This window comes from Salvia splendens, chromosome 7 (assembly GCF_004379255.2).
Source record: "Salvia splendens isolate huo1 chromosome 7, SspV2, whole genome shotgun sequence".
NCBI classification, from domain to species: domain Eukaryota; kingdom Viridiplantae; phylum Streptophyta; class Magnoliopsida; order Lamiales; family Lamiaceae; genus Salvia; species Salvia splendens.
Window position 1 is genome coordinate 26,992,171 of NC_056038.1, and position 22,068 is coordinate 27,014,238.

Consider the following 22,068-nt stretch of genomic DNA (forward strand, 5'->3'; position numbering starts at 1 on the left):
ACTTGGAGAGAAATATACTCACAAGATAGGTAATATTGAGTATCACATAAATAAGGTAACAAGACAATTCAAAAATCGCCAAGTAGGAAAGGAAGGGGGCGTGTAATATGGGAAGAAATAAAAGAAAAATATTCAAATCCCCAACGAATTAGGCATAGGAATTAATTTGATATTTATTTGAATAGAAGGGATCCCACAAAATAGGAACAAAATATTAATTCCCTTAAAAACAAGAAAGGGATCGAAAATTTGGGGATTATTTCCACAAGGAAATAATTTAAATCCTAATTTAAATAGGTTAAGGAAATGTATGGTAAGATTTAATTGAATTTAAATTCAAGGAAGGAAATAAAACAAAGTACCAATTAAATCTACAAAATAATTTCTTCTCCTAATTAATAGTAGATTTTCGAAAATTTCAAGGAATGGGGCAAAGGTTGAAAATCATGTAGAATAACATAGGGACAATTTGGTTTGGACTTAATTTGGATAAATATCCCAAAATAATTAATTAAATCCAAGAGAGAAAATATTATTTCCAATAAATAGGAGGGCCGAAAATTCCAATAAAATGGCTAGAACAAAAATGCATGATCCCATTTAAATTAAATTCCCACATTGGAAAATATATCACATTATTCCACATAACTCACATCAATTAATTTCACATCGTTAACTCTATTGCATACAAATCAAACTCCATAAATAATTTTCCAATTAACATCCACATTAATAAAAACAAAAGTAAGTCACAAAATTTCGGGGTGCTACAACTGGCTTCCAGAAGAAGGACACGTGAGGCTAATGAGCTGGATGGTGCGCATCATTCTGTTAGCAAGGACGACGTTCTAGAAGAGGACGCGTGTTGATACATGAGACGCAAGGACGAAGCTGAGTCATGAATATGTTATTGAAAAGCGACGTCATTCTAGAAGGAAGCCACGTAGCAATCGATGTGTCGCTCGCTCACGGCGTGAGCGAATATCCTCTGCCAAGATCTTTATCCAGCTGGAGATTGTGCGAAGTGCCTATAAATAGAGGATGTGCCACCATAATAAAGAATCCCTCCTTTACGTTTTAGTTTAGTTTACGTTCTAGTTTAGTTTCCCAGTTCGAGAGATAGTTTAGATAGAGAAATGTTTAGTTAGAAAGGGAGACCGAAGGAAGCGTTACAGAATTCTCGATATCTGTAGGTGTTATCTTAAGTTTCCCGCCTAGGACCTCTCGTTTTACTTGCTTTATTCTCCGAAGAGTTAGCTTAGTTTAAATCTCGCATTGTAGCTGAAGTTTCGATCTTTTTACATTCCGCATGTTCGTTGTACTGTTCTGAGTTTTTAGTATAAAATCGAGTTGTTTTGTTTTCGTTCTCGTGTTTACTGTTTTCAAGTTCAGTTTAGCTTTTTAATCTTTGACCAAGTGTTTAATCATGTTGAGTGGCAAGGTGTTTCATATTTTCTGTAGCATGCTTAGTTAGTTGAGTTCTTATTTTCAGCCTGACGTTTCCTTGATCCAGTAGTAATCTGTGACTTGATCCAGTAGATAGTTTACTTTGTGCCTAGTGTAAACTCAGTAGTTAAAACTCCCAAAATTAAAGCGTGGCAGCAGCCGAACCCTATTCACTACGCACACACTCGATACACTCGGTTCTTTGTGGGATCGACCCCGAACTTGCCGCTTTACTGTTAAAGTAGTGCAAATTGGGACTTATATAAATTACATTGGTTGGCTGGCGAGAGCGAGATCGCCTCGATCAAGTGGCAACGACATTTGCTAACTGATCCATCCGGTTCAGTTATCTTCCATATAGCTTGATCCACGAACACGAGAACGCCCAGCTTCCACCAGGCATTTTCTGTGAAAAAATCTGCTTGGTTGTTCTATGATCATATCTATTCCACCATAATGTCTTGCTGCATACTTGATCTTTAATTAATTTCATCTCTCTATGTGATTGCTTAGCTTTATTAGCTCGTGTGTCCCTTGAGTTGGCCTTCACTTGAGTAATCATAACAAAATATAATACTCATAGGCATACTCAAACTTACGATTAAAGCTATTAGGAAGATACTCCTAAACACATGCTCAGAGGATGACTTACTCGATCACTGATTAGTCATAAAACTAGTCAGTGTAACCCCAAGGACATTACATGAATAACTGGTAAACTTGAATATAGTGATTAATCTTTCTCAAGCACTATGGTATATTCTTTACATCAATCAAAGTCTTTTGTCATGGTTAATATGATAGATACTTGCTATGCAAAAGCATAACTAATATCAAACTTAGTACACATCATAGCATACATGAGACGTCTATCTCCAAAACTAGTCTCATAATTCTTGTTCTCACTAAGCGTCAAACGACACTTGACTAGAGACAAGACAATTCCATCTTGAAAGGTAAAAACCTTTGCATGGAAATTCTAATTCTAAAATGTTCCAAGCAATGTATAGATATAAGATTCCTAAGAGAATCTCAACATTCTTTCTAGCAATCTTAAAGACTTAAATGCTTAGAATGTAATTAATTTCTCTTAAATCATTTATCTTAAACTGGGTAGACAACCAGTTTCCTACGCCAGATGTCAATCTTAGTTGTTTGCAACTTTTTGTAGATTTCATCATCGTAGAGTACCAATAATACCATATTTAATGCACTTTCAACTTCCTTGTGCTTACAACACTGTTAAGGGCACAAGTCAAATTCAAAACATTTGACAATTTTGATAAAACACATATACTCTGATTTATATGCATCCCTAAGACCACAAAGGTCTTCCTAAGTTCTAATCATGTGTTTCTTGCCCTCTATTACATACCCATTAGGATGTTCCATGTAAATGATTTCCTCAAGACTTCTATTAATAGAAAGCTGTCTTGACATCATAATACATACATTCTAATTTATGTAAGTTCTGATAGACGCTAGGATCGAATCAATCCTGGCACAACGACAGACGAGAAGATGATGTTTCTCTTTGAGCATAACCCATTGTCATTGTCTAGCCATTTGAGATCCACATTTACACTTGCAAATATACTAGCTCCCACTGACTAACACAACTTGTAGGTAGTATTGCAAGTCTTGTAAAACATGTTGTCTATCTTAGATTGTAGTTTGAAATCTATCACCTTTTTAAGGATGAATATCCAAATGAACCAATGCTACATTGTAGTTAAAGGGATTATGTTCAAGTTAATCTAAGACTGAGTCTTGCGACACTCTTAGACCCATGAACTTGTTATGTTCCAAGGAACGCTCCCACTATGACATGGTTCTTATAATCTTAGGTACTGAAGTTGATTTTATTAGTGCAAGAGTTTCTAATGGTATGACTCCTTGGTAATGTGGAAAATCCGATATCTCTCTCTTTTATCTTGAGAGTTATCACGTTGTTAGGCTTGTAGTTCATTTCTTGATCTTCATACAAGAATTCTATCTTTGAAGATTACAGAACTTATAACCTTACAACATTTGGGACAACCTTAAAACATACCTCAGTACTCAACTCCAATTACTTGGATACCTTTCCAACATGCATTGGAACAACATTACACCTTGAGATGTGCTCGACTAGAGTCGCTCTAGTCCACAACTCGTATTTTGTAGAAGGTACTGATGTTGGTAGTTTCTTTAAGGTGTATCTCGTTGTATCTAACGCTTATCTCATCAATGATAAGATTTTCATGAGTACAACTCATCACATAATCAAACTTGTCTTAGAAAGACTTCGATTCCTTCTTACATAACTATCTCATTCTTTAGAAGAATGCTTGGATTCGTCAATGGAGATTAGACTCCCACCACTTATCATAACTCATTGCTCGTCTCCTTATGGTGTAAACCATTGAGACTTGCTAGTCTTTCTATGTTGCACTTCTGTAAGCGTTCTGAATCAAATGATTCTAACTTACAGTGCATCAAACAGACATTCTCGACTCTCAAGCTATTTAACAAACAAATTGTTAAAATCTTGATAGTTTAAATCAGTTTGAACAATTGCTAAGTATTTTCTTGGCCTTAATACTAAGAGCCACAAATACTTTATCATTCATTATTTAAGAAGTTGATGTGTTGTTTGATACTTAATCTTGATGCATTTATATTGTTTCAATACTATGATGTCATAAACATCAATCATGAAATAATAATTGAGCATAAATAGCTCTCACTGCAACAAATGCCTAACTGGATCAAGATCTCTTACTTAGAAGTTGCATTTCCAAGTCATTGTCCTTCTTTAAAAGGTCAATCCAACTCGCAAAGCATCTCTTCTCATTATAAACAAACTTTGATGACAATTCAGGCTCTCACATTTCCTTATCTAGTCTTTTGTTCAATGAACTAGGACTTAGGAAAATTGCAGCCTTGATGAATTCGTCATCTATCATGTTACTTTACTCTAACAATAATATAACGACTAATATTCTGAAGGTTTTCTACTTTCCGGTTAAACCTTCTTTTAGTCATTTCTTATTACTTCAGGCGATGACTTGAGTCAGAAACTATTTTGAGTTAATATGAAGGCCCAGATATGTGAGGAGGAGAGGAAGTTCCAGCTGCAAGAACTGGAGGAACATAGGCTTGAGTCGTATGACGCTACCATGTGGTACAAGGAGAAAACCAAAATGTGGCATGACAAAAACCTCCGGGTAAAGAAATTGCAGGTGGGACAGAAAGTTTTGTTGTTTCAATCAAGACTCAAGCTGATGCCAGGAAAGTTAAAATCCAAGTGGACGGGACTATATAACATCGTCGCCCTGAGAGCGAATGGGGCCCTGGAACTTCAATGGAGTGATTCTAACTCTACTCCTTTTATGGTCAATGGTCACCAGGTTAAACTCTTTAAGGACAACTCAGAAGTGCATACAGTGGAAGAAATTCCACTGTGCGCAACTGATGTTCTCGCCTAAGTCAATTAGCTTGCAAATGTTCTAGGTGATCCACTTCATTAGTTGGACGAACCATGTCGAATCATGAGTGGATCAAGTGAATCTCTAGAACAGTTGCAAGGCTTGTACGTATTAGTGATTAATGTCTTTTTCAGCCTTAAAATGAAAATCCAAACAAAGTAAGATTGAAAAAATTGAAAAAATATTTTCAGGGATTCAGATCGGGTGGATCAAGCAGCTCTCGTTATAAAAGTTAAAATCTAACTTAATCCAGCTGGTCTGAATTCCCAACTTCTAGATAAAATTTTCTTTTTTCGCTAAGTGTTAAAAAGAGGGGATGACCGGCACGTGTAGGGAATAAAGGGGGGAAAACGGAGATTTTAGGAGGGAAACTGAAGAGTCGGGAATAGAATAGTAATATTTGAAACCTCCGTACTCCACTCCCCCAACTACTCCCCAATTTTCTCACTATAATTTCTCTCTGCAGATTCTGGTGAAAGCAAACCCTAGCTCATAAATCCACCACAATCTACTAAAGAATATAGAAGGAAAGTCACAGAACGCTTCAGGAAGTGCCTCTGCAACCAAATCCGCCGGAAGTTCGAAACCCCTGTAGCAAGGAGTTGGTGGGAAATCTAGATGAGTGGAGAGCAAGAATGGAGGGGCTGATGGAAAGGATAGCCCTAAACACTGACCGAATAGCTCTTAGCTCCGAGGCCCAGACACAGTTGCTAACATCCCAGACGGAGATACAGATGAAACACAATGAGGATGTTAGGACGTCGGTCTATGCGGTGCAAGAGATGGTGAGCTTGACTGTGCGTAAGAACTGTGTGTACTTTTGAGCTAGGTCAAGCTTCTCAAATCCAAAGAATCCGCTAGATCACAAGGTCTAGGAACTCGGAGGATCCTTGAAGTCTCGGTCGCCGGACACACAAATTCCGCGTTCAAAACCCTCAACCCGCTATACTATAAATTAGTACAGGGAAGTAGGGATCGATCCTATGAACATGGATGCGTATGAAGGTATTTAGGTGATTCTGGAAAAGTGATTGGTTGCTGCCACGCAAATTTTGGGTTGAGGAAAGCTATTACTAGACTTAGGAATAAAATCTAACACTAGACCTAGGAAACAGAGAATAGCATGCAAACATCGAACACATTCTGAACTTCAATATATCAAACAAACTTCCTTGACCTAGTAAACGACTACCTAATTTGGCTAAACAGAAAGTAAACATGCAGTAAAGACCATTTTCCAGAAACAGTAAAGTACAAATCAAAAGCTGCAGATAACAAACTATGAATTTAACAAACAACAACATGCATCTCGTTACCTGATTCAAACACGAACATGGACAAAACAGAGCAAATAACTAGATTCAAACAGAATATAATAATTCAGACGACGAAAACTGGCGATTAACCGGAAACAGAAAAGATCTACATATACTAGACGAAGGGAAACAAAAACACAGAAACGAGTCATCAAATTCATGCACAATCAAACAACTCTGCTTCAGATCCATACATCGGACACTCAATCCACTCCGGATCCAAGCAATCCGGACTCAACTACAACCAAAAACAACTCCATAAACACCGATTCAACAAATCTGCTCCGAACAACGACAAACCAACCACGATTCTACTCCAGTACAACAGATCAAGAGCGAAAAGCATCCATTCAAGTAAACAACTACAAACTCAGAAACAAACATCATCCATACTAGAAATCAACATCATCATAACGGAAAATAGAAATTGCATAGAAGGATCGATAGTATTTCAACAGTCAACAAAAGTCGAGCTTCGAACAGCGAAGACTCGGTGAAATTCACAGCAGAAACTGAAATGAAAATAGTAAATTGTTTCTTCGCCCTACGTGAGGACGGTGGTACGCAACATCAAACCGAAAGTGAAACCCGAAACCCTCTCAAATTCTGAAACCCAAGTGTGTAGAAGTGTGTGCGAGTGAGCTGAGAGCCAAAAGAAAAATTTCTCCTCCCTTTGTAAATTGCATGCTCTCTCTTCTATAGATGCGGAGGTGATCTTCTAGAAGCCTTCACTTGAAATCTCTGTTCTGCCCTTCAGCTTAGCGATCTCCTCCGTCTGGCTATTTTTCCTTCATAATGCTCACTTTATTGCCAAATTTCTTTCGCCAGGCAATTGTCTTCCTTTCTTCCTTGGCCTGGCGATATCTTCCACACACCTGGCTTAAAACATGCGTTATACCCCGTAAATGCATGAGTTTATCCTCCTAACCAATGCATGAAATTAGCCTTATCAAGCAGGCAGCAGACGTCCGACCGGACGAGATGATTCCCACCCGAGAATAGCTGACTCCAGAAGGGATCAGCCAAGGAGACGCCCCCTCCCCCCTCCCCATTGACCAAGTAATTTTAGTTTTGTATTTAATTCTTGTATACATGTGTCTGATTTGTCTTCATCACACTTAGCCTGGTGCCCAGTCTAAGTGTAAGAAGTTTGTGTCTTGCTTGTATGTTTTCTGTGTTTGAGGTGTTGATGTCTCCTACTTAGCCCGATGCTCGGTCTAAGTGTGAGAAGTTTTTATTTAATGATAGGGTTTTTATATTTTTAGAGTGTTTGTTGTTGCATCACTTACTACTCTTTTCCACTTTATTAGGCTAGCTTGAGGGCAAGCTAAGATAAAGTGAGAAGGGAGGAGTAGTGTGGAGTATTTTGAAATAAGCATGACTCAACTTATCTATGTTTTCCTTTTCTACCTATTAAATCATCTGAATCAACTAAACGAAGCAAGTCGAATCATAACTTGATCAGTTGATAGGTCAGTTGGTAGGATAGTGAGTCATTTGAGCGAAGCATGTTGAATCAGTCTTTATGTGCTTATCGAAGCTGCCCTAGGAAACCATGAATGAGCTGGAAAAAAACAGAAGGCATAAAACCCTTAGTGAGAGTGAATGAAGAAGAAAAATGCATGTTGAATTGTGAGACCCTTCTTTCTAAAAAGTAAGTCGAAGTCATTCTGGACGAAGTAAGAACGATGGAAGAGCCCAGATTCTTAGCCAACTGTAAAGCCCTCTAGAAGTGAGTTATAAACCAGAGTATAACACTTTCTACTAAATCAAAAAAATAGAGCGGCTGCCACTTGATGCCGAGAGGGAAATGACATAGGATAGTGAGGACTAAAGGCAATAGGAAATAACCAGTTGAGCCTTTTTCTTGAACTAGAAGAACCCGCCTCATTGTAAGGGCACCCCTTACTTACCCAATTTGAGCCTACATTATGAATTCACCTTCTATTGAACCCATGAACCTCTATGCCATGTGAATAAGGGGATAGAATGGAGTAGCTAACCAATTGGGGGTAAAAGCGATAGGAAGAAAGAGTTATAACCAAGCTGGTCGAAAAAGAAGAGGAAGAAAGAAAAAAGAGAAAAGGGCAGGCACTTGTAACCTGACCCAAAAAAAGAGAGAAATAGTATAATAAAGGGTAGGAGAAAATGTAACCTGGCCCTAAAAATAAATAAATAAATATCTAGTTTAGGCGGGGCATAAAATGATGTAACCTGACCCTGCAGTAGAAAAGTTAGATGAATAACCAAAATGGCCAAGGGACAACTCAGAAGTGCATAAAGTGGAAGAAATTCCACTGTGCGCAACTGATGTTCTCGCCTAAGTCGATCAGCTTGCAAATATTCTAGGTGATCCACTTCATTAGTTGGACGAACCATGTCGAATCATCAGTGGATCAAGTGAATCTATAGAACAGTTGCAAGGCTTGTACATAGTAGTGATTAGTGTTTTTTTCAGCCTTAAAATGAAAATCCAAACAAAGTAAAATGTTTAAAATTGAAAAAATATTTTCAGGGATTCGGATCGGGTGGATCAAGCAGCTCTCGTTGAAAAAGTTAAAATCTAACTTAATCCAGCTGGTCTGAATTCCCAACTTCTAGATAAAATTTTCTTTTTTTCGCTAAGTGTTAAAAAGAGGGGATGACTGGCACGTGTAGGGAAAAAATGAGGGAAACTGAAGAGTCAGGAATAGAATAGTAATATTTGAAACCTCTGTACTCCACTCCCCCAACTACTCCCCATTTTTCTCACCATAATTTCTCTCTGCAGATTCTGGTGAAAGCAAACCCTAGCTCCTAAATCCACCACAATCCACCCAAGAAAATAGAAGGAAAGTCACAGAACGCTTCAGGAAGTGCCTCTGCACCCAAATCCGTCGGAAGTTCGAAACCCCTGCAGCAAGGAGTTGGTGGGAAATCTAGATGACTGGAGAGCCAAAATGGAGGGGCTGATGGAAAGGATAGCCCTAAACACTGACCGAATAGCTCTTAGCTCCGAGGCCCAGACGCAGTTGCTAACATCCCAGATGGAGATACAGATGAAACACAATGAGGATTTTAGGACGTCAGTCTATGCGGTGCAAGAGATGGTGTCTCTGATGGCCAGAGAGGTAATCCCGCAGAGGCAAAGGGCTCCCCAACATGCAGCCCAAGGAGCAGTGAGCTTGACTGTGCGTAAGAACTGTGTGTACTTTGTGCTAGGTCAAGCTTCTCAAATCCAGAGAATCCTCTAGATCACAAGGTCTAGGAACTTGGAGGATCCTGGAAGTCTCGGTCGTCGGACACACAAATTCCGCGTTCAAAACCCTCAACCCGCTATACTATAAATTAGTACAGGGAAGTAGGGATCGATCCCACGAACATGGATGCGTATGAAGGTATTTAGGTGATTCTAGAAAAGTGATTGGCTGCTGCCATGCAAATTTTGGGTTGAGGAAAGCTATTACTAGACTTAGGAATAAAATCTAACACTAGACCTAGGAAACACAGAATAGCATGCAAACATCGAACACATTCTTAACTTCAATACCTCAAACAAACTTCCTTGACCTAGTAAACGACTACCTAATTTGGCTAAATAGAAAGTAAACATGCAGTGGGGACCATTTTCCAGAAATAGTAAAGTACAGATCAAAAGCTGCAGATAACAAACTATGAATTTTACTAACAACAACCTGCAACTCGTTACCTGATTCAAACACGAACATGGAGAAAACAGAGCAAATAACTAGATTCAAACAGAATATAATAATTCAAACGTCGGAAACTGGCGATTAACCGGAAACAGAAAAGATCTACATATACTAGACGAAGGGAAACAAAAACACAGAAACGAGTCATCAAATTCATGCACAATCAAACAACTCTGCTTCAGATCCATACGTCGGACGCTCAATCCAATCCGGATCCAAGCAATCCGGACTCAACTACAACCAAAAACAACTCCATAAACACCGATTCAACAAATCTGCTCTGATCAACGACAAACCAACCACGATTCTACTCCAGTACAACAGATCAAGAGCGAAAAGCATCCATTCAAGTAAACAACTACAAACTTAGAAACAAACATCATCCATACTCGAAATCAACATCATCATAACGGAAATAGAAATTGCATAGAAGGATCGATAGTATTTCAATAGTCAACAAAAGTCGAGCTTCGAACAACGAAGACTCGGTGAAATTCACAGCAGAAACTGAAATGAAAATAGTAAATTGTTTCTTCGCCCTACGTGAGGACGGTGGTACGCAACATCAAACCGAAAGTGAAACCCGAAACCCTCTCAAATTCTGAAACCCAAGTGTGTAGAAGTGTGTGCGAGTGAGCTGAGAGCCAAAAGAAAATTTTCTCCTCCCCTTTGTAAATTGCATGCTCTCTCTTATATAGATGCGGAGGTGATCTTCTAGAAGCCTTCACTTGAAATCTCTGTTCTGCCCTTCAGCTTAGCGATCTCCTCCGTCTGGCTATTTTTCCTTCATAATGCTCACTTTATTGCCAAATTTCCTTCGCCAGGCAATTGTCTTCCTTTCTTCCTTGGCCTGGCGATATCTTCCACACACCTGGCTTAAAACATGCGTTATACCCCGTAAATGCATGAGTTTATCCTCCTAACCAATGCATGAAATTAGCCTTATCAAGCAGGCAGCAGACGTCCGACCGGACGAGATGATCCCACCCGAGAATAGCTGACTCCAGAAGGGATCAGCCAAGGAGATGAACCCCTCCCCCCCTCCCCATTGACCAAGTAATTTTAATTTTTGTTTTTAATTCTTGTATACATGTGTCTGTTTTGTCTTCATCACACTTAGCCTGGTGCCCAGTCTAAGTGTAAGAAGTTTGTGTATTGCTTGTATGTTTTCTGTGTTTAGGTGTTGATGTCTCCCACTTAGCCCGATGCTCAGTCTAAGTGTGAGAAGTTTTTATTTAATGAGGGTTTTTATGTTTTTAGAGTATTTGTTGTTGCCGCACTTACTACTCTTTTCCACTTTATTAGGCTAGCTTGAGGGCAACCTAAGATAAAGTGAGAAGGGAGGAGTAGTGTGGAGTATTTTGAAATAAGCATGACTCGACTTATCTATGTTTACCTTTTCTACCTATTAAATCATCTGAATCAACTAAACGAAGCAAGTCGAATCATAACTTGATCAGTTGATAGGTCAGTTGGTAGGATAGTGAGTCATTTGAGCGAAGCATGTTGAATCAGTCCTTATGTGCTTATCCAAGCTGCCCTAGGAAACCATGAATGAGCTGGCAAAAACAGAAGGCATAAAACCCTTAGTGAGAGTGAATGAAGAAGAAAAATGCATGTTGAATTGTGAGACCATTCTTTCTAAAAAGTAAGTCGAAGTCATTCTGGACGAAGTAAGAACGATGGAAGAGCCCAGATTCTTAGCCAACTGTAAAGCCCTCTAGAAGTGAGTTATAAACCAGAGTAGAACACTTTCTACTAAATCAAAAAAATAGAGCGGCTGCCACTTGATGCCGAGAGGGAAATGACATAGGCTAGTGAGGACTAAAGGCAATAGGAAATAACCAGTTGAGCCTTTTTCTTAAACCAGAAGAACCCGCCTCATTGTAAGGGCACCCCTTACTTACCCAATTTGAGCCTACATTATGAATTCACCATGAACCTCTATGCCATGTGAATAAGGGGATAGAATGGAGTAGCTAACCAATTGGGGGTAAAAGGGATAGGAAGAAAGAGTTATAACCAAGATGGTCGAAAAAGAAGAGGAAGAAAGAAAAAAGAGAAAAGGGCAGGCTCTTATAACCTGACCCAGGAATAGAGAGAAATAGTATAATAAAGGGTAGGAGAAAATGTAACCTGACCCTAAAAAATAAATAAATTAATAAATAAATAAATATCTAGTTTAGGTAGGGCAGAAAATGATGTAACATGACCCTGCAGTAGAAAAGTTAGATGAATAACCAAAATGGCCAAGGGACAACTCAGAAGTGCATAAAGTGGAAGAAATTCCACTATGCGCAACTGATGTTCTCGCCTAAGTCGATCAGCTTGGAAATGTTCTAGGTGATCCACTTCATTAGTTGGACGAACCATGTCGAATCATGAGTGGATCAAGTGAATCTCGTTGAAAAAGTTAAAATCTAACTTAATCCAGCTGGTCCGAATTCCCAACTTCTAGATAAAATTTTCTTTTTTTTGCTAAGTGTTAAAAAGAGGGGATGATCGGCACGTGTAGGGAATAAAGGGGGGAAAACGGAGATTTTAGGAGGGAAACTGAAGAGTCGGGAATAGAATAGTAATATTTGAAACCTCCGTACTCCACTCCCCCAACTACTCCCCAATTTTCTCACTATAATTTCTCTCTGCAGATTCTGGTGATAAAAAACCCTAGCTCCTAAACCACCACAATCCACTAAAGAATATAGAAGGAAAGTCACAGAAGGCTTCAGGAAGTGCCTCTGCACCCAAATCCGCCGGAAGTTCGAAACCCCTGCAGCAAGGAGTTGGTGGGAAATCTAGATGACTGGAGAGCCAGAATGGAGGGGCTGATAAAAAGGATAGCCCTAAACACTGACCGAATAGCTCTTAGCTCTGAGGCCCAGACGCAGTTGCTAACATCCCAGACGGAGATACAGATGAAACACAATGAGGATGTTAGGACGTCGGTCTATGCGGTGCGAGAGATGGTGTCTCTGATGGCCAGAGAAGTAATCCCGCAGAGGCAAAGGTCTCCCCAGCATGCAGCCCAAGGATTAGGCAGCAGGAGTCCGACCGGACGAGATGATTCCCACATGAGAATAGCTGACTCCAGAAGGGATCAGCCAAGGAGATGAACCCTCCCCCCCATTGACCAAGTAACTTTAGTTTTTGTTTTTAATTCTTGTATACATGTGTCTGTTTTGTCTTCATCACACATAGCCTGGTGCCCAGTCTAAGTGTAAGAAGTTTGAGTCTTGTTTGTAGGTTTTCTGTGTTTGAGGTGTTGATGTCTCCCACTTAGCCCAATGCTCGGTCTAAGTGTGAGAAGTTTTTATTTGATGATAGGGTTTTTATATTTTTAGAGTGTTTGTTATTGCAGCACTTACTACTCTTTTCCACTTTATTAGGCTAGCTTGAGGGCAAGCTAAGATAAAGTGAGAGGGGAGGAATAGTGTGGAGTATTTGGAAATAAGTATGACTCGACTTATCTATGTTTACCTTTTCTCCCTATTAAATCATCTGAATCAACTAAACGAAGCATGTCGAATCAGTCCTTATGTGCTTATCCAAGCTGCCCTAGGAAACCATGAATGAGCTAGGCAAAAACAGAAGGCATAAAACCCTTAGTGAGAGTGAATGAAGAAGAAAAATGCATGTTGAATTGTGAGACCCTTCTTTCTAAAAAGTAAGTCGAAGTCATTCTGGACGAAGTAAGAACGATGGAAGAGCCCAGATTCTTAGCCAACTATAAAGCCCTCTAGAAGTGAGTTATAAGCCAGAGTAGAACACTTTCTACTAAATCAAAAAAATAGAGCGGTTGCCACTTGATGCCGAGAGGGAAATGACATAGGCTAGTGAGGACTAAAGGCAATAGGAAATAACCAGTTGAGCTTTTTTCTTGAACCAGAAGAACCCGCCTCATTGTAAGGGCACCCCTTAGTTACCCAATTTGAGCCTACATTATGAATTCACCTTCTATTGAACCCATGAACCTCTATGCCATGTGAACAAGGGGATAGAATAGAGTAGCTAACCAATTGGGGGTAAAAGGGATCGGAAGAAAGAGTTATAACCAAGCTGGTCTAAAAGGAAGAGGAAGAAAGAAAGAAGAGAAAAGGGTAGGCACTTATAACCTGACCCAGAAAAAGTGAGAAATAGTAAAATAAAGGGCAGGAGAAAATGTAACCTGAACCTAATAAATAAATAAATAAATAAATATCTAGTTTAGGCATGGCAGAAAATGATGAAACCTGACCCTGTAGTAGAAAAGTTAGATGAATAACCAAAATGGCCAAGGGATGTTGTCCAATTTTGGGAAGTCTAAAAGTGTAATAGGGAGGTTCCTCCAATTTTGTTCCTGAGTTCACATGTCCTTCGCTGTTTTCTTCAAGATTTCTTATGAACTTAGGACCCATAGGACCTTACCTATCTTCAAGATTTCTGCTTTGATTGCTTTCGTTTGCTTTAGTTCCGCCTTGTTTATGTTTTCTCGTAGGTAAATTTGCATTTTAGTTCGCCAACTTGCATGAGAATAGGTAAGATACTTTAGATATGCTCTTCTTTACGTCTATTTCCTATGGATCTCTGCTCGTTTTGTCTGATTTCTGTTTATGTTTGTTGTTCTGTTTAGATCTGCTTTCGTTGTTTTTATTTAGTTGGTTAGCGAAGAAGAAGATAGTAGTTGGATTGGAGTCTCTGTCACCTTTTTCGATGTTTACAGCTTTTTAGTAGTGCGCTTATTTTGTGTCAGTGGTCTCAAGTTGCTTTTTACCTTTCCGTTCTTAGCTTAGTTGATCAAGTTACCTTTCCTTAGTTATGATGTCTCTAGTCTAGCTTAATCAGTTTAGTTAGTTGATCAGTTCTCTTTTCCTAAGTTAAACTTAACCCACTAAAAAGCGTGGCCGCAGCCAAACCTCCCAAATGTCTAAATCCCAACACCACTTGCATCTGTCCCTGAGGGATTCGACCCCTACTTCCATTTACTAATCTATAGTATTGTGGGTTAAGGTCTTGAAAGCCCTGAGTCTCTTCGTTCACACACCCAGCGACTAGTAGTTATCATCCAGCTTGAACCGTCTATTGTCTGACCTGATCAAGTTGTGCATGCTCTACATGTTTTAATTTACGTGTGAACTTTGAGTACTTCAGTTTAAGGGAAAAACCAGCTTTCACCTGCATACATTTCTAAATGTGCAGGTTGAGCAGTGATGGTGGAGAATGCTGAGCAGAGTTTATGATTTTCTTTTTATTTTAAGTAGAGTCTCCCAGAGGTGTATGTCTCCATACATGTGACCGTGATCATTCCGCTGCGTATTAAGGTTCTAGATTACATCAACTGTTCTCCTATACTCTGATAACTATTTAGTAAAAAGTAAGATTTTCATTCAAGTTCTGTTGATTAAGAGTTAGTTTGAAATTGTTCTCCCCTTTAATTCTAAGTGAATCTTCAGTCATTGTTTATCCCCTTTATGTTCGTTCCCCTCTCCTTATTTCCTACCCCTAGTCACGATTTCCCGGCTTTGCTATCCTTAGCAAAGTGCGGTCGTGACATTACCTATATTCACTAGTAATAATTTTGGTAATATACGATCTGAGTTGTAATAATATAAAATTGATAAAATAGAATAAAGATATAGAGAATATTTTTTTATAGAATGACTAATTTTGTGGAGAAGTAAAAATGGAAAAAGAGATCTGGATGGAGTATTTATTATGCAATTCAATTTCTAGATAATTAATAAGCTCATGACAGAATGGCCCAATTCTTTTACTAAATATACAAGGTGGAATTTATTGAATAAAGGCCCAATAGATCAAGAACCCAAAATACCATATATTCTTACCCCTCAACCTGCTGCTCTCTTATATCTCTTCAATGAGTTATGACTCTCTCTCTGCAAAATCATTACCATATGATTTTAAAATAAACTTTTCTACATAACTTAATATGAGAAAAAAATACTAAATAAATGGATTGGATTCATGTGTCTGTAAGGATTGGATTATTGTACTCATATACTTATTTCTTTTCAAGTGAAATAATAGAGACAATTGGGAAAGAATAAAGATACATTTTTAAAAATTTCATGTGTCTAATTGATATGAATTTTCGATTTGTTTTGTACTGATTCTTGTAGCCACAATATTAATATAAATGTCCATATGTGAATTCTTTAAGCCAAAAATTCTAATGGTGTGTTTGGGAGCATGGAATTGGAGGTGTGGAATTGGAATTAGAGCCTTCAACTCCAATTCCTATGTTTGGCACCACAAAATTGTTTGGATTTGGAATTGAATTGCAATTCCAAATCTTCAATTCCACAATTCGAATTTCATATCAAAAGTAGAAAATTTGAATTTCAAATAGTCATAAAACTAGATAAATTCACTATATATCCACTTCACAGACTACACACAGTTCACAACATTCCACACACTACACACATTTCACACATTTCATGCACTTCACACACTACACACATTTCACACATTTCACGCACTTCACACACTACACACAATACACACATTTCACACACTACACACATTTCACAACATTTCACACACTACACACATTTCACGCACTTCACACACTACACACATTTTGCGCACTTCACGCACTACACACACTACACACATTTCATACACTTCACACACTACACACATTTCACACACTACATGCACTACACACATTTCACACACTACACGCACTACACACACTACACATATTTCACACACTTCACACATTTCACACTACACACATATCATACATTTCACATACTGCACACATTTCACAAACTGAAATTTCAAATTCAGTTCATTTTTTTAGCTTTTTGGTTAGTTCAGTTTAAACTTTTTGAAAAATTTAATTTTTCGGTAAGGTTCAGTTCGGATTGAAAAAAATCTAAAAGCACAAAAAAATCTAAAAATTAGATGCTTGAAATATGTGAAATGTTGAAGTGTGAGAAATGTGTGTAGTGTGTGAAATATGTGAAATGTGTGTAGTGTGTGTAGAGCGTGAAGTATGTGCAATGTGTGTAATGTGTGTAGTGTGTATAGTGCATGAAGTGTGTGAAATGTGTGTAATGTGTGTAGTGTGTGTAGTGCGTGAAGTGTGTGCAGTGTGTGAAATGCGTGTAGTGTGTGCAGTGTGTGAAATGCGTGTAGTGTGTGTAGTGCGTGAAATGTGTGTAGAGTGTGTAGTGCGTGAAATGTGTGTAGTGCGTGAAGTGTATGGAATGTGTGAAGTGTGTGAAATACGTGTAGTGTGTGAAGTGTGTGAAATGTGTGTAATTTGTGTAGTGTGTGAAATGCATGTAGTGTGTGAAATGCGTGTAGTGTGTGAAATGTGTATAATGTGTGTAGTGTGTATAGTGTGTGAAGTGTGTGAAATGTGTGAAATGCGTGCAGTGTGTAGTGCGTGAAGTGTGTGTAATATGTGTAATGTGTGTTGTGTGTGAAATGTGTGTAGTGCGTGAAGTGTGTGAAATGCGTGTAGTGTGTAGAGTGCGTGAAATGTGTGTAGTGTGTGAAATGTGTATAGTGTGTGTGGTGCGTGAAGTGTGTGTAGTGTGTGCAATGTGAGAAGTGTGTGAAATGCGTGTAGTGTGTGAAGTGTGTGAAATGTGTGTAATTTGTGTAGTCGTGTAGTGTGTGAAATGTGTATAGTGTGTGTTGTGTTGTGAAATGTGTGTTTGCATAAATTCTTCAAATTCAATTTCATATCAATTACTTCGTTTTACCAAACATAGTATTTGGAATTGAATTAGAATTCAATTCCATCCAATCCAATTCCATAGAATTTGAATTCCAATTCAATTCCATAAGCTAATCAACGGGCTGATTCCTTCTTGATTTGTTTCCTTGATTGAAGGAATTATAATTCCTTTTCAACACTCTCCCTTAAGTTAAGTAATGGGACTTTCGATACTTCAATTTCCCAAGACCTCATGAAAGATCTTCGAGTTCACTACCTTTGTTAGGATATCAGCAAGTTGATCATCTGACTTGACAAACGGTAGTTCTACAGTTTTATCTTTGAGTTTTACCTTTATGAAATGCTGATCCACACCCACATGTTTGTTTTATTCCTACTCGACTGGATTTTCATAAATACAGATAGAGGTCTTATGATCACAGTAGCTACATGACTTTGGCGGTTGGAGGTTAAAGTCCGTCATCAACTTCTTTAGCCACAGTATCTCGTTCCAGCCACAGATATCTGCATTTGCACTTGAGAGTGCCACCACGACACCACCTTTTGCTTCTTACTTCTACAAATTACAAGATTCCTCCCACGAATGTGAAGTAGCCAACCGTAGACTTTCTATCCATATGGTCCCCTTCCCAATCAGATTTGTAACTTTGAATGTACAAATGGTTGTTCTTTGCAAACAATATCCCATGACCTATATCCCAACAATTCTTAAGACTACTTCTCAGTGGCTCATATGTGGGGCATGCATGAACTGACTAACCACTCCAACAGCATAGGTTGTGTCAAGTCTAGTAAGTGAGAGATAAATTAATTTCTCAACTAGCCTTTGATATATCCCCTTATCGGGTGGTGCAGCCCCCTCAACAATATATGCCATGGTTTTGAATCATGAGTGTATCGGTTGGTTTGGAGTCTATCATCCCAACTTCAGCTAATAAATTAAGTATGTATTTCCCCTGATTGATAAAGATTCCTCGTTCAGATCTTAGCACCTCTATCATTAGAAAGTATTTTTAGAGACCCAAATTCTTCATTTCGAATTCTGCAAACAGGTTCTTCTTTAGTTGGCTTATTTCTTCTTCATCGGCCCATGTGATGATCATGTCGTCTACATAAGACATGTGATCTTGTTGTCTCGTTTCTTGAGAAACAATGTGTGTTCTTTATTTCGAATTCTGCAAACAGATTCTTCTTTGGCTGACTTATTTTTTCTTCATCGTCCCATGTGATGATCATGTTGTCTATATAAGACATGTGATCTTGTTGCCTCGTTTCTTAAGAAACAACGTGTGGCCTAAATTACTTTGCTCGAATCCCGTCTAGCCTAAATTACTTTGCTCGAATCCATGTTTCTTCATAACTTCGGCGAACCTTCCAAACTAGGCTCTGGGTGACTGCTCCGATCCATACAGCTTGTTCTTGACCTTACACACTTCTTCCTGTCCAAACTCCTTTGTGAATCCTGACGGCCGCTCCATGTAGACCGGATTGGTCAGCTTTCCACGAAGAAATACATTGATGAAGTCGAACTAATGGACGGATCAATCTTTATTAGATGCAATGGAATACCTAACTTTCACTTAATAGTCCAATCACTTAATAGTCCAATCTTAGTCTCTCACATATGGTACAATCACGTGATGTGCTTCTCCTGGTAGGTGAAAAACTCAAAACACATGTATGGTACTCCCTCCGTTTCTTCATAGTTGAGGCAAAACTTTTCAGTACGGAGTTTAAGAAATGGATGTTGAATGTGTTAAATAAATAGATAAAAAGTAAGAGAAGGAAAAAAGTAGAGAGAATAAAGTAAAAAGTGAATAAAGTAGAGAGAATAAAGTAAGAGAGAGTGAATAAAGTAGAGAGAATAAAGTAACTATATAGAGAAATGACTCAAATATGAGGAAACTTCGCAAAATGAAAAAATGACTCAACTATGGAGAAACGGAGGGAGTGGTACAATCACGTGATGTGCTTCTCCTGGTAGGTGAAAAACTCAAAACACATGTATGGTACTACAATACAAAATATGTGAAGAGTAGATATTTAGATTTAGACTAGTTTTTTAGCTACTGCAAACCCAAAAAATAATTAAAATATGAAAGCAATCTGATTTATAGCTGGCGTTAAAATAATTAATTCTCATGTACAGCTTATTTAGGAGTCAATTATATACCCGTGGGAGCCACACGACATTTACTTTTGTACACAGCAACTTGGCTGTCTGAATTTTCCACCAGAAAAATAGTACTACCTCCGTCCCAGTTTTCCATTTTCGTCCGTCCCTCAAAATTTATCTCATTTCACTTTTACCATTTTTGTAGTGGATCTCATATTCCATCAACTCATTTCTACTCACATTTTATTATAAAATTAATATATAAAAGTAGGTCCCACAATCCGCTAACTTTTTCAACTCACTTTCTATTATATTTCTTAAAACTCGTACCCGATCAAACTGAAACGAATTTTAGGGGACGGAGGTAGTAGTAGGAAAAATATATTCGAGCACGAGGTCACACGTGAAGGTCGAGGCAATTTCAAGGATATATCCACTATACTTAAAACGTATTGCACCCAAAAATTGAATTATTCCATTTTTCTATGAATACAGAGTCTATTCAACCCGTTTACACCTTGCAACCAATATATATTCAGATCCCGCAATAATAATAAAAAAACATTAACACGAGTTGTAGTTGTATTTCGATGGCTTCTATCTCTACTTCCACTAACATAATAGCCATTCACCAAACCACTCACTTCAACAAAAATCTTCCAAATCATGATGGCCACTGCTCATTTCTTCGCCGGAGCAATTTCCACAGATCTCAGTCAACAAGACCATCAAACAAGTAAATATTAGAATTATAAAATGTGTTATTAGTAGTTTGTGATTTACATTTTATTAAAAATTAATTTGGGGTTTCAATTTTTAGGGACTTTTTTGTCCGGAGAGCTACCCCGGAGATCGCCGGAGAAATCATCGTTTCAAATCCTCTCTCCGGCATACCATTTATCGGAGACAATCCATTGTAAGTTTCTCTAAATTTCAAAATCATCAAATCAAGTATGATTAATAAATCCATGATGTTTAATTAATTGTTGCAGGCTTGCTGGAATTTTGGCATTAACTGTAGGTGTACCACTTATGATCCAAAGGATAGTTGCATTTACAAGTAAGCGATTTATAATTAATTAATTATTGTAGATCCGAAATAATTGAGTACGGATGTGTAGAGCAAATCGAGGCGGCGTCGCAGGCGGTGGAGAAAATAGCGGACACGGTGGAGAATATGGCCGACGAGGTGGACAAAGCGGCAGAGGAGCTGAAGGCGGCGCTGCCAGACGGCCGGCTGAAGGAGGCCGTTACTTTTGTGGAAAAGCTTGCTGAAAATACATCTGATGGGGCAGATAAAGTCAGCGATTTAATGGACATGGTAATTTTTTGTTTTTTCAATTTACATTTATGAAATTATACTCCACTTAATGTCCATATCGGATGCTTTAATTAAATGTGTATCCATTACTTTTCTATGTTAGTACTATCACTTAATAAGAAAATAATTATTGCCAACAATTATTGGGTTGATAGGATGAAGATGGCGCATTATTTGATTTAATGTAGTAGTACTAGTGGCCATGATAGGCACGTGAAGTAAGCTGCCAGCTTTTCTTTCTTTTGACTGTTGACTACTATTTTATTTTGGGTAGTCTATCAAAGTTAATTTATTTTTATTTTTAGTTGATTAATTTTTTTTAAAAGGTGATTAATTAGAGCTTATAATTAATTTGAAACAAAACATGCAGGTACAAGAACTCGATGACAAGCTGGATGAGTTTATGGACAAGGATAAAAACACAGGCACTGGCAAAGCTTGAGTTTTTCGACATCGGATCGTTGGGACTTATTAGGAGTGTACTGAGATTAAGTATTTGAATGTTGTTTATATCATTGACTATCCACGAGATTTTGCTACTGCTGCTCAATGCATTCCATCTGCATATATGTGTCACGCTTTTAACTCTTCCCGGTTTTTTCAATTTTTTTTTTAAAAATATAGACATAAGACGGAGGAATTTATATATTAATTTTATATTAAAATACGAGTGAAATGGATGAGTAGATTATGAGATTCATGAGGAATGATATGGTGCATACGTTTTGTGAGCATTATTCTCGTTTGATGCATGTTTAATGTTGTTCGTTTTGATATATATTTAGTTTGATTCTAATATGCTAAAAAATTATTGAAACTTTTAATTTCACAAAACTCATAAAAATCAAAGATTGATTTGTTATTTTATTAACTTATTTGAAATTATAGAGAAAACAAATAAATAAAGTTTGATTTTTATAAATTTTGTAAAATTAAAAATTTTAATAACATTTTTTACTGTATTAAAATCAAATTAAATATATAAATTAAAATGAACAATACTTAGTTTGCATC

The 22,068-nt window shown here is 37.9% G+C and overlaps 1 protein-coding gene across 1 annotated transcript; it reads left to right on the forward strand.

Annotated features, from left to right (window-relative positions):
- Positions 1-20,206: 20,206 nt before the first annotated feature.
- Positions 20,207-21,623, forward strand: LOC121811104. The gene is made up of 5 exons (XM_042211899.1): positions 20,207-20,469; positions 20,554-20,649; positions 20,726-20,793; positions 20,855-21,054; positions 21,425-21,623. The coding sequence occupies exons 1-5, from the start codon at positions 20,324-20,326 to the stop codon at positions 21,494-21,496; spliced, it is 582 nt and encodes a 193-aa protein (XP_042067833.1). The 5' UTR covers positions 20,207-20,323; the 3' UTR covers positions 21,497-21,623.
- Positions 21,624-22,068: the final 445 nt, after the last annotated feature.

Bases quoted from the DNA above. Each gene is read 5' to 3' on its own strand.
- LOC121811104 (XM_042211899.1), top strand. From the start codon at position 20,324: ATGGCTTCTATCTCTACTTCCACTAACATAATAGCCATTCACCAAACC. The intron at 20,470-20,553 runs GTAAATATTAGA...TTCAATTTTTAG, and splicing joins TCAACAAGACCATCAAACAA to GGACTTTTTTGTCCGGAGAG. The intron at 20,794-20,854 runs GTAAGCGATTTA...ACGGATGTGTAG, and splicing joins AAGGATAGTTGCATTTACAA to AGCAAATCGAGGCGGCGTCG.